This window comes from Rhinoraja longicauda, chromosome 6 (assembly GCF_053455715.1).
Source record: "Rhinoraja longicauda isolate Sanriku21f chromosome 6, sRhiLon1.1, whole genome shotgun sequence".
NCBI classification, from domain to species: Eukaryota; Metazoa; Chordata; class Chondrichthyes; order Rajiformes; family Arhynchobatidae; genus Rhinoraja; species Rhinoraja longicauda.
In genome coordinates this window covers 69,255,874-69,268,560 of record NC_135958.1, presented here as the reverse complement: position 1 = coordinate 69,268,560, position 12,687 = coordinate 69,255,874, and the positions used below count along the sequence as shown (strand labels likewise).

Below are 12,687 nucleotides of genomic sequence, written 5' to 3'. Positions count from 1 at the left end.
GCAAGAGGTGCAGAAGTTTGGAAACGCACACCTCCAAATTCCAGTTTCTCCCCAGCTGTTTATCAGGCAACTGAACCATCCTATCACCAACTAGAGAGCGATCCTGACCTACCATCTCCCTCATTGGAGACCCTCGGACTATCTTTAATCCGACTTTACTGGAGTTTATGTTGCACTAAATGTTATTCCCTTTATCCTATATCTGTACACTGTGGACGGCTTGATTGTAATGACATATAGCCTTCCTGCTGATTGAGGAGCCCGCGACGAAAAACGTTTTGACTGCACCTCGGTCCATGTGACCTAAATGAAAGCAAAAGCTAAAACTGAAGAAATAGAATTCCCCTTCAATTACTCTCGGCAGAAAACTCTAATGATCCTGCCACTGCCAGTTAATCACTGTGCCTGCCCATCCAATTAACTTCTGTCAGTGGGCATTCTGAGCCTCCCTGCCACCTCCAACATACTCACAACTCTGATCGATTGGCTGACAATATTCTCAGCCCTATTTCCTCAGCTTCCTCATTCCAATTGGCACAGAAACCTTTCGCAACAGTTCAAACCCGGACCAGTTCAAAAGTACTGCATCGTAAGGAGGCAATGGTGTGAATGTGTAACATTAAGAGTGTAATTGGAATTGTCACTGGTTAGTTTTGACAGTTCAACATGAAGGGTGTAAGTTATTTTGACCGTATTCCAAATAACTCACATTGTTGTCCAGTTGGATCTTAGTGTCCAGGTGATCTTAGAGAGGCGTATAAAATCATGAGAGGAATAGATCGGGTAGACGCACAGAGTCTCTTGCCCAGATTAAGGGAATCGAGCACCAGAAGGCATAGGTTCAAGGTGAAGGGGGAAAGTTTTAATGGGAATCGGAGGGGTAACTTTTTCACACAAAGGGTGGTGGGTGAATGGAACGAGTTGCCAGAGGAGGTAGTTGAGGCAGGGACTATTGCAACATTTAAGGAACAATTAGACAGGTGTATGGATAGGACAGGTTTAGAGGGCTATGGGCCAAACGCAGGCAGGTGTGACTAATGTAGATGGAACATGTTGGTCGGTGTGGGCAGGTTGGGCCGAAGGGCACTGTTTCCACGCTGTACGACTCTGTGACTCTACTTGCATTAGTTTTTACTCTGCGCTTGACCTGACAAAAGTATTTAAAAAAACTTATTTAACAAAGAGATTTCTAGAGCAGGATGCTTAATATGAATCATAATGGGAGGGAAACACTAAAAACATCAGCTTGGGACTTTATTATTATGTTACACACTGCACGGAGCGTACAGCTGTGAGTTGGAACTGAGTGTTTTTTGTGATGCCATTGCAAAAGAGTTCCTATTCTGTTGCCTGATATTATCCATTAAAATCCATTACATCCTCACTGCAACTGACAGATAACAATATAACTATTTTTTTATTCATAATAGTAATGGTCAATTAAACTCAATGCTCCGCACTGTAAGATCGTTAACATTTCAATCTTAATTAATTCCGCTTTTTGAATGTTAAAAGTGCATTAACTGTCCTTTCATGGGGAGATGCAACTGTTGCTTCTTCCAAGTCATCTTGTCCAGATGAAAGGACTGCAGAAAGTGGCTACTTCCTTTCAAACCAAACACTTCTTACAACCTTAATTTACGTTACAGTTATCTGATCGCTAAAATAGTTCGGTTGTATACACAAGAGTCACAGTGAAGCTTAGCAGGTCTGTCTGTGTAAACCAAACACTATCTTCTGTGCTGGCCAATATAATGAAGTGGATCGTACCCTGTGCCAGAAGAAAATTTGTTACTTCCTTCCCCACAACGATTTTGTCAAGTCTGTTGTCTGATTTAATTCCACTCCGTTCTTGAAACGCCAGCATATTCTCAGCCTTCTGTTTACATTAGACGGGTTCCTGGGCAATTTGTCTTTTGCTGGCCGGTAGTGACTTTACACAATCCAAGATGCAGCCAACTTCCAGAACTGCTCAATGAACCCAGTTAGTGTGGGCTTTTATAATAAACAGAATATATTTTTGATCTGTTTAAAAATGATTACAGCTGAAAAGTACAGCGCTGTTGTAGATTTATAAATTGTGCATGGCGTAATAAAGGCGTTTCCTTATCCAGCAGTAAAAAGCCAATTGGTAATGGGAGACAATAATTGGACTTGCAAATGAATCCAACTTCTTGATCAATTAAAGGGCCGGGTTACATTTCTGCTACCACGAACCTTTCCCTTCTGGTGAACTTTAGTAGATGAAACCCAGGTGTTACCTTCGTGACATGAGAAACTGTAGATGCTTGCAATCTGTATCTTTTCCTTTGCTCTACTCATTGTCCATGAGTTTGGCCTGATTGTATTTATGTATAATGTTATCTGTTTCATTGAATCACCTGAAAAACCAAGCTTTTCGCTGTACCTCGGTACACACGGCAATAATAATAAACCTAAATCTAAACCTCGACCTAGCTGGAATCTTAAGTAAAAATCAAAATGCAGTTTCAAAATCAGTTTTGAAAGTGCTCTGAGTAAAAATCACAGTGGTGCAGTGGTAGAGTTGCTGCCTTACAGCGCCGGACAACCGATTTTGATCCTGTTTGTACGGAGTTTGTACTTTCTCCCTGTGACCGTGTGGGTTTTCTCCGGGTGCTCCGGTTTCCTCCCACATCCCAAAGACATGCAGGTTTGTAGATTAATTGGCTTCTGCAAAAATGGCTCCTAGTGAGTGGGATGTGAAACTGGGATAGTATAGAACTAGTGTATGGGTGATCGTTGACCGGCACTGAAATGATGGGCCGAAGGGCTGTATCGCTAAAACTAATCAACAAAATAAATAAATCCAGAGGCAAGTTAGGGCCAGACATGAAATGCTGCCCTTTGGCAGATTCAAGGATGAGAACGAATAAATGAGTGGCCAGGTCGCCTGTTTTAACAACAGGGTATTTATTCGCTGTGTCTCACCAAAGACGCAAGAAGTTTGGCCGGTGATCCGAATTATTAAGAATAAGGGGTAGGCCATTTAGAACTGAGATGAGGAAAACTTTTTCAGTCAGAGAGTAGTGAATCTGTGGAATTCTCTGCCTCAGAAAGCAGTGGAGGCCAATTCTCTGAATGCATTCAAGAGAGAGCTGGATAGAGCTCTTAAGGATAGCGGAGTCAGGGGGTATGGGGAGAAGGCAGGAACGGGGTACTGATTGAGAATGATCAGCCATGATCACATTGAACGGCGGTGCTGGCTTGAAGGGCCGAATGGCCTCCTCCTGCACCTATTGTCTATTGTCTATTGTCCCATGTTGAGAAAATAATGACTGTGTTTCAAGATCAAGATCCACGCACCAGCTTTCCCTTTTAAGAAAGTCTTCTTGGCAGATTTTTTGCTCAGCTCTGTGGGTTTGGGGCCGTCCAGAGAGTGATTCCGATTGCTCACGGCACCCTCTCGCCTTTCCACCGGGAATCGCCGGACCCGTAGCCTTCCGTTGGACACCAGCAACGCCGGAGAAGGTTCTGTACCTGCAAAAGAACGGTTAACGTTGAAACGTGCTCATTTTTAAGAAACAATCGAACGTAGTAATGCCTTGGATTTTGGTTCTGTTCAACCTCCTCTCCTGGAGCTGGAGGAAATGTGCCGCTTTTTCAGTGGAGAATCAAGTGTCCTCCCTCATGCCCGTCCCTTTACAAATTGACAACACATCGAAGAGAATCCACAAACAACCCAACTGAACCAGGATGTTAATCAGCACAGCACCCAAAGTAATTCCGCACACAAATTGACCTAAGTTAACCCACCGTTAATATTAACCCAGCAATTAAACTGATACAAAACCCCAAACTGACCAGCATGTAAACTAACTCTGCATCCAAAATAACCTAAGATGTACCTTGAACCAGGCAGGCAGAAGAGATTAGTTTATCTTGGCATTGTGTTCATCACAAACATTGTGGGCCGAAGGGCCTGTTTCTGCGTCGTACTTTTCTATGTTCTATGTAAAACAGCTATAAATCATCCAAACAAGCCTATTAGACAAACTAACCTGCCACCCCTTGGAACGTCTGAGCACATGTGAAACCCAATACCCAAAGTAAATCCCAAGGGTCCAGGTCGAGCTAAGGTGGGAGACTGTTTCAGGGGGGAGGGGACGAGGACTACAGGAGACCCCAGTGGCTGTGCCTATTGCAAATAGGTATACCCTCTTGGGAACTGTCGGGGCAGAAGACGTTTCCAGTCCGAGTGGCGGACCTGTTGGCAAGGATACTCGACAGGGGAGACCGAAGTCAGGAAGAGCCGTAGTGGTGGGTGACTCCATCGTCCGAGGGACGTACAGAAGATTCTGTGGCAGCAGGAGGGACTTGAGGATGGTCTGTTGCCTCCCTGGTGCCAGGGTTCAACACATCACGGACCGGCTTCAGAAAATCCTAGTGAGGGAAGGCGATCAACCTGAAGTCGTTGTGCACGTGGGCACGAATGACGTCGGGCGGAAGAGGAAGGAGGTGCTACAGCGGGAGTTTAGAGAGTTAGGAAAAAGACTGAGAAGTAGGACGTCGAAGGTGGTTATCTCTGGACTGCTACCGGTACCTCGTGCTGGTGAGGCCAGGAACAGAGAGATAGAGGGTATGAATTTATGGCTGAGGGGCTGGTGCAGAGAGCAGGGATTTAGATTTCTGGACCACTGGGATCTCTTCTGGGCTAGGGGTGACTTGTACAAAAGGGACGGGTTACATCTTAACAGCAGGGGGACAAACATTCTGGCAGGCAGGTTTGCTAGTGCGACACCTGTGGCTTTAAACTAAGTAGTGGGGAGGAGGGGTTAACAAATTGGGAATATGAAGATGAGGTTAAAGGGAATACAGGAGATATTGCAGAAGACTCTCGGAAGAATGGGAACAGAAGTTCTAGAGGGGAAAAGAGATTAAGGGCAGGGCCATTTGTGACCGATGTGAGAGGGGAGGTAAATACAGAAGTTAAAGTGTTGTACTTAAATGCGCGTAGTATAAAAAATAAAGTGGATGAGCTTGAGGCTCAGTTAGTCATGGGCAAGTATGATGTTGTAGGGATCACTGAGACATGGCTACAAGAGGACCAGGGCTGGGAACTGAATATTCAGGGGTACACAACGTATAGAAAAGACATAAGAAAATAACTGCAGATGCTGGTACAAATCGATTTATTCACAAAATGCTGGAGTAACTCAGCAGGTCAGGCAGCATCTCGGGAGAGAAGGAATGGGTGACGTTTCGGGTCGAGACCCTTCTGACAGACAGGTGGGCAGAGGGGGTGGGGTTGCTCTGCTGGTAAGGAATGATATTCATTCCCTTGCAAGGGGTGACATAGAATCAGGAGATGTTGAATCAGTATGGATAGAAATGAGGAATTGTACGGGTAAAAAGACCCTAATGGGAGTTATCTATAGGCCCCCAAACAGTAGCCTCGACATAGGGTGCAAGTTGAATCAGGAGATAAAATTGGCGTGTCACAAATGTAATGCTACGGTGGTTTTGGGAGATTTCAACATGCAGGTAGACTGGGAAAATCAGGTTGGAAATGGACCCCAGGAAAGAGAGTTTGTAGAGTGCCTTCGAGATGGATTCTTAGAACAGTTTGTACTGGAGCCTACCAGGGAGAAGGCAATTCTGGATTTAGTGTTGTGTAATGATCCTGATCTGATAAGGGGACTAGAGGTAAAAGAGCCATTAGGAGGCAGTGATCACAACATGATAAGTTTTACTCTGCAAATGGAAAGGCAGAAGGGAAAATCGGAAGTGTCGGTATTACAGTATAGCAAAGGGGATTACAGAGGCATGAGGCAGGAGCTGGCCAAAATTGACTGGAAGGAGGCCCTAGCAGGGAAGACGGTAGAACAGCAATGGCAGGTATTCCTGGGAATAATGCAGAGGTTGCAGGATCAATTTATCCCAAAGAGGCGGAAAGACTCTAAGGGGAGTAAGAGACACCTGTGGCTGACGAGGGAAGTCAAGGACAGCATAAAAATTAAGGAGAGGAAGTATAGCATAGCAAAGAAGAGTGGGAAGACAGAGGATTGGGACTTTTAAAGAGCAACAAAAGTTAACTAAAAAGGCAATACGGGGAGAAAAGATGAGGTACGAGGGTAAACTAGCCAATAATATAAAGGAGGATAGCAAAAGTTTTTTTAGGTACGTGAAGAGGAAAAAAATAGTCAAGGCAAATGTGGGTCCCTTGAAGACAGAAGCAGGGGAATTTATTATGGGGAACAAAGAAATGGCAGACGAGTTAAACCGTTACTTTGGATCTGTGTTTACTGAGGAGGATACACACAATCTCCCAAATGTTCTAGGGGCCGGAGAACCTAGGGTGATGGAGGAACTGAAGGAAATCCACATTAGGCAGGAAATGGTTTTGGGTAGACTGATGGGACTGAAGGCTGATAAATCCCCAGGGTCTGATGGTCTTCATCCCAGGGTACTTAAGGACGTGGCTCTAGAAATAGTGGAAGCATTGGAGATCATTTTTCAATGTTCTATAGATTCAGGATCAGTTCCTGTGGATTGGAGGATAGCAAATGTTATCCCACTTTTTAAGAAAGGAGGGAGAGAGAAAACGCGTAATTATAGACCAGTTAGTCTGACATCAGTGGTGGGGAAGATGCTGGAGTCAATTATAAAAGACGAAATTGCTGAACATTTGGATAGCAGTAACAGGATCATTCCGAGTCAGCATGGATTTACGAAGGGGAAATCATGCTTGACAAATCTACTGGAACTTTTTGAGGATGTAACTAGGAAAATTGACAGGGGAGAGTCAGTGGATGTGGTGTACCTCGACTTTCAGAAAGCCTTCGACAAGGTCCCACATAGGAGATTAGTCGGCAAAATTAGAGCACATGGTATTGGGGGTAGGGTACTGACATGGATAGAAAATTGGTTGACAGACAGAAAGCAAAGAGTGGGGATAAATGGGTCCCTTTCGGAATGGCAGGCAGTGACCAGTGGGGTACCGCAAGGTTCGGTTGTGGGACCCCAGCTATTTACGATATACATTAATGACTTAGATGAAGGGATTAAAAGTACCATTAGCAAATTTGCAGATGATACTAAGCTGGGGGGTAGTGTGAATTGTGAGGAAGATGCAATAAGGCTGCAGGGTGACTTGGACAGGTTGTGTGAGTGGGCGGATACATGGCAGATGCAGTTTAATGTAGATAAGTGTGAGGTTATTCACTTTGGAAGTAAGAATAGAAAGGCAGATTATTATCTGAATGGTGTCAAGTTAGGAAGAGGGGATGTTCAACGAGATCTGGGTGTCCTAGTGCATCAGTCACTGAAAGGAAGCATGCAGGTACAGCAGGCAGTGAAGAAAGCCAATGGAATGTTGGCCTTCGTAACAAGAGGAGTTGAGTATAGGAGCAAAGAGGTCCTTCTACAGTTGTACCGGGCCCTGGTAAGACCGCACCTGGAGTACTGTGTGCAGTTTTGGTCTCCAAATTTGAGGAAGGATATTCTTGCTATTGAGGGCGTGCAGCGTAGGTTCACTAGGTTGATTCCCGGAATGCCGGGACTGTCGTATGTTGAAAGGCTGGAGCAATTAGGCTTGGATACACTGGAATTTAGAAGGATGAGGGGGGATCTTATTGAAACATGTGAGTCTGTGCCGACCAGCACTAACACTATCCTACACACACTGGGGACAATTTACAATTTTTAGTCAATTAACCCACAAACCTGTACGTCTTTGGAGTATGGGAGGAAACCGAAGATCTCGGAGTAAACCCACGCAGTCAGGAGGAGAACGTACAAATTCCGTACAGACAGCACCCGTAGGTATGATCAAACCCTGGTCTCTGGCTGGCGCTGTAAGGCAGCAACTCTACCATTGCGCCACTGTGCCGCCCCTTCAAACCCTGTTTAGGAATGTCCAGATCGTAAACTCTTGTCCCAGCTGGTCTCTGCTGCTCAGAAACTGTTTGGCTGCTCCTTTGGGAGAGTGCTTTGCAAATCAGACACGTTTCCTGCCCAAGATCCCGCATTACTGAGGCACGTTGGTAAGAATGAGCACAAGGATAGCACTGAGCTATGTAACAATTCAGCTCATGGCAGAGAAGCCTCTTGATATCCTGAGGGTCCTAGAAGGAGACAACAACGTTGCACGTTCTGTGACTGAACTACTATTAAATGGAATGGCCATTTAGGTTACTCACACTGTATCTTATAATCAGGAGGCAGAAGGCGGATATTCGGCAGAGAAATGCGTCCCACATCACCATCGTCAAACTCCACTGTGACAAAGTCATCTCTGTCCGCTTCTTCCTCATCACTGGAGCTACCTGCTGAACATAAAATAGCACACAATGGAATATGGTAAAGCAGAGGATTAGTCTAGTTTAGAGATACAGCGCGGAAACAGGCCCTTCGGCCCACTTAGTCCGTACTGACCAGCGATCCCTGTGCATTAGCACTATCCTTCACACACTATGGACAACTTTAGTTAACCTAAAGTCAAGCCAATTAACCTACAAACCTGTCCGTCTTTGGAGTGTGGGAGGAAATCGAGGATCTCGGAGAAAACCCACGCAGGTCACGGGGAGAACGTACAAGCTCTGTACAGACAAGCTCCCCTAGTCAGGATCTAACCTGGGTCTCTGGCGCTGTAAGGCAGCAACTTTACCGCTGCACCACCCGATACCAATCTTTGACTCTCTTACATCTTGGTTGTTGACTCACTGGCTGTTTTCATTTTGGTGAAGTTACATGCACTTCTAACGGGAATCGCAACATTCATAATCATTGAACTACGAACTCATATTTATCTTATATGCTCAACATTTCAAATTAATCATGAAGCAACCATCTTAAGTTGCAGCAGGAGAATGGAGGTACACACCAAAATCCAGACGGGATTGGGTAGCACGGTGGGACAAGCAAGTTATTTAACACAACAAAAATTCTAAATCCGTCTTTACTGAGTTGGGGAGAAAGTAGTTTAAGTAAAGATCGGTTCATACATCATCAGCGGTTTTCCTGTAACTTAATATTGAATTACTATGCATATAAATATTGAAAATTCCAGGTTGCTAGGTTCTGTCACAACACCAAAACTGCATTGATCCCGAGGAATACCTGAGGGAGAGGGAAGTTTCCTCTCAGTACTGTAGGTTTAAAAGACTTGTTATTCAGCTGCGAAAAAACGTTTCAGTTTCACTGCGTCTAGTTCACAGAAAATCTCAGTCCTTTCCAGTTACAAAAATGATGGAGGAGGTTGTATTTTATATAATCCAGGTTCCAACCATCCTCTGCCGTACATACCTCTCTCTCAGACTTTTGCCATAATGGGTTTTAGATAAAAATGTTATTTATCGTGGCAATGTTCTTGGAAATGTATTTGGTCAAACCCATCCCTCAACTGATACAACTGAAAATTATTATCTTGTCACTCACATATTACTATCTTTGGGGGCTTGTCATGTACTTTTTGGTTGCTGCACTTCCTACAAAACAAGACTTTTAGACTTTAGAGATACAGCGCAGAAACAGGCCCTTCAGCCCACTGAGTCCGTGCCAACCCAGGAACCCTACACGAACACTATCCTGCACACTAGAGATAATTTACAATTTTACCAAAGCCAATTAACCTACAAACCGGTATGTCTTTGGAGTGTGGGAGCCCCCAGAGAAAACCCACGCGGTCACAGGGAGAATGTACAAACTCCGTGCAGACAGCACCCGCAGTCAGGATCGAACCGGGTCTCTGGCGCGATAAGGCAGCAGCTCTATGCCATCCTGCCTCCCTTAGACGCAGGTACTACAGTTCCAAAGCACTTCATTGACTGTGGAGCACTTTGGAACATACTAAGGAAATGAAGAGCACCATACAGGCCCCCTAGAAGACCTTTCTTCCATTGAGTCACATAGTATAAGATCACAACATCATAAATAGCACATTTGATAAAATGGATAAAACAAGTTAACTTGGGTATGCTGAATTTATTTGTAGCTTAGCACTGTAAACATTTGCAGGTAGCAGTCACATATCCTCCGGGTCGGTGGGATTGAAGGCATTTTAGCAGAGGAATTAAGTATTTCGCTGTGCAGAGAGAAACAGCACTTTTTGATTGTTGGATCCAGGTGCATTCAGACTCTTATCAACTTCTATCGATGCACCGTAGAACGCATTCAATTGGGTTGCATCAGAGTGTGGTTTGGCAACAGCTCTGTCTAAGATTGCAAGAAATTGCAGAGAGTTGTGGATGTTGCCCAGTCCATCACACAGACCAGACCCCACACCATCAACTCCATCTATACTTCAGGCTGCCTCGGTAAAGCAGCCAAGATGATACCAAAGACCCTTTTCACCCTGGTCATTCCCTCTTCTCCCCTCTCCGTTGGGCAGAAGATACAAAAGCGTGAAAGTACCCGCCACCAGACTCGGGGACAGATTCTTCCCCTCTGTAATCAGACTACTAAGCAGACTTCCTATGAGCTAGGGTGCAGTCCCAATCTTCCAACCTAGCTCATTGTAAACTTTGGACTTTTTCTCTGGGACTTCTTCTTCTTATCGTGTCCACACATGCTAGATATTGTGTTTCAGCCAAAACTGAACACAACTCTTAGCAATATCATTGTTCTCTGTGAGGATCCTCAGCTTTGCATTGGTGCTCCAATAGAGGACATCTCAATAGGTGCTCGTAATGTAATGCTGCAATTCTGTAGAACTCTGCTCTTCAATCTAGTATATTTCTCTATATATTTCTCTACCTGTTGTGTATAGGTTGATTGTACTCAGAAAATAGATTGATCTGACATAAATGAAGAGCACACAAGCTTTTCTCTGTACCTTGGCACATGAGCTAATAACAAACCAATAACCAATACTAGTTGTTATTAATTCATGATGAATTTCATGAAATTCCTCAGTCAAACCGGATCGCTTCATTTTTCGATCTGGCATTGAGATTGCTTATGTACAGCTTGAATAATAAGTGCCATGTTCCAGGTTGGTGTGTACATAGTAAACCCTTGCAATAACGGACCTCTATGTTAGCGGATTTTGGTTGTAAGGGGCACCCACTTCAGTTCTTTAGTTTATTGTCACGTGTACCGAGGTACAGTGAGAAGCTTTTGCTGCGTGCTAAGCAGCCAGCGGAAAGACAACACGTGATTACAATCGAGCCATTTGCAGTGTACAGATACACGAGGAAGGGAATGACGTTTAGTGCAAGATAAGGCCAGTAAAGTCCGATCAAAGATAGTCCGAGGCTCCCCGATGAGGTAGATGGTAGCTCAGGACTGCTGTCTGGTTATGGTAGGATGGTTCAGTTGCCTAATAACAGCACAGGCAACTTCTGCCAGTTACCCAAAGAGCCGGCGCCACATGACGTACTTCCAGTAGCGGGAGTGGAGAGAGTAAGCTGCATGAAGGGAGGAGGCGTGAGTACCGGGCCCGTCCCTGGCGCACTCTGTGTGGGGCCGGGGGCTCAGCCCCCCACTCCCCACCCCGGCCTGTGAATTCCTGCTTGTTAAACACCCCCCAAACGCTGCGCTTCCTCCCTCCCGGCCTTGGGTTAAACTTTACCCGCTAACTTACTCGTTAAACCCCTCACCCGGTTACAGCGGACAATCGGCGATAGCGAACACCATCCTCCCTCCCTCCCTCCCCCCCATGGTCTGTTATGGCGAGGCTTTATTGTATAATACATGCATGGTCTGTGGATTTGACTTGCAGCTATGGTACAGACACAAAGTAAGAACGATGCACTTTGATGATGTTTTAGTAGGAAGCGATCTATCACGAGCTACATTTTTTTACACAACGTTAAGTTAATTCCTTTTGAAGTCCTTTCCTGCATAAAATCTCTTTTGAAACTTATTCCAAAGGCCTTCCTATGGGGCAAAATAATTTCACATGTTCAAAATATTAAGTATCCAAGCTCGTACTTGAACAAATAGTTGGTAAAGGATTAAAGATAAAAAGTAACTGCACCTGAAGTTACAGGTGGTCATGTGTTTTGAATTGAATTATTCAGTAGTTTTTACAAATTGAGCTAAACTCAGAGATGTGTACAGTATGAATGGATGAAAATTCATTGAAATAATTAATATAACAGATGATATTAGGTAGAGGGGCAGACTGCATCTGATCACAAAATATGGATGACCACGTTTCAATTCATTTTTTCCCCAGAAGATATCAGGATTGTTTCTGTCGGTGAGTGCCAGAGGATTGGTTTGCACTAGCATTAGCCATCTGCCTTTCTCTCTGATGGTAAAATAGATCTGGATCTCAGCAATGAACCTTTGTGCAGAAGCAGGTTATGAACGGCCCTTCCCAAAGTCAGGGTACTGTCAGATTCACATCCACCCCATTGTGGACATTGGACTTTGTCTCTGGTTCCAATGCCCTACAATGCTGAGAACTATATTCTGCACTCTGCATCCTCCTCATTGCTCTATCTATTACACTTGAGTTTGACTTGATTGTATTTAAGCGTAAATCTGCTCTTGTTTGGATAGCATGCAAAACAAAGCTGTTCACTGTACCTCGGTACACACAAACCTAAAACAGATCCGTCGTTTAACAAATCCTCACCGATCTCACCTTTTTTTCCTGCCCAATGCCTGTAAATAACTTGGTTCAAAAATCCATTTTGACCTTCCACATACCAAAGACTCAGTGAAGGCATTTAATTTATCGTGTTTAGAGCACGCACTGAAGCTGCCTGTCTTGTAGGG

General features: G+C 44.5%; 1 protein-coding gene across 7 annotated transcripts in view; it reads right to left on the bottom strand.

The window, feature by feature from the left end:
* The window catches only part of bahcc1b (BAH domain and coiled-coil containing 1b), a 303,723-nt gene that overhangs the window by 14,997 nt on the left and 276,039 nt on the right, over positions 1–12,687 (bottom strand). For 6 of the 7 annotated variants that reach the window (XM_078401266.1, XM_078401265.1, XM_078401272.1 and 3 more), the window contains 2 exons: positions 8,160–8,288; positions 3,325–3,498 (listed from right to left, as the gene is read on the bottom strand). In XM_078401266.1, coding sequence (XP_078257392.1) covers positions 3,325–3,498; positions 8,160–8,288 — 303 coding nt within the window. The remainder of the gene's footprint in view (positions 1–3,324; positions 3,499–8,159; positions 8,289–12,687) is intronic. The other variant, XM_078401267.1, reaches the window with a different exon arrangement.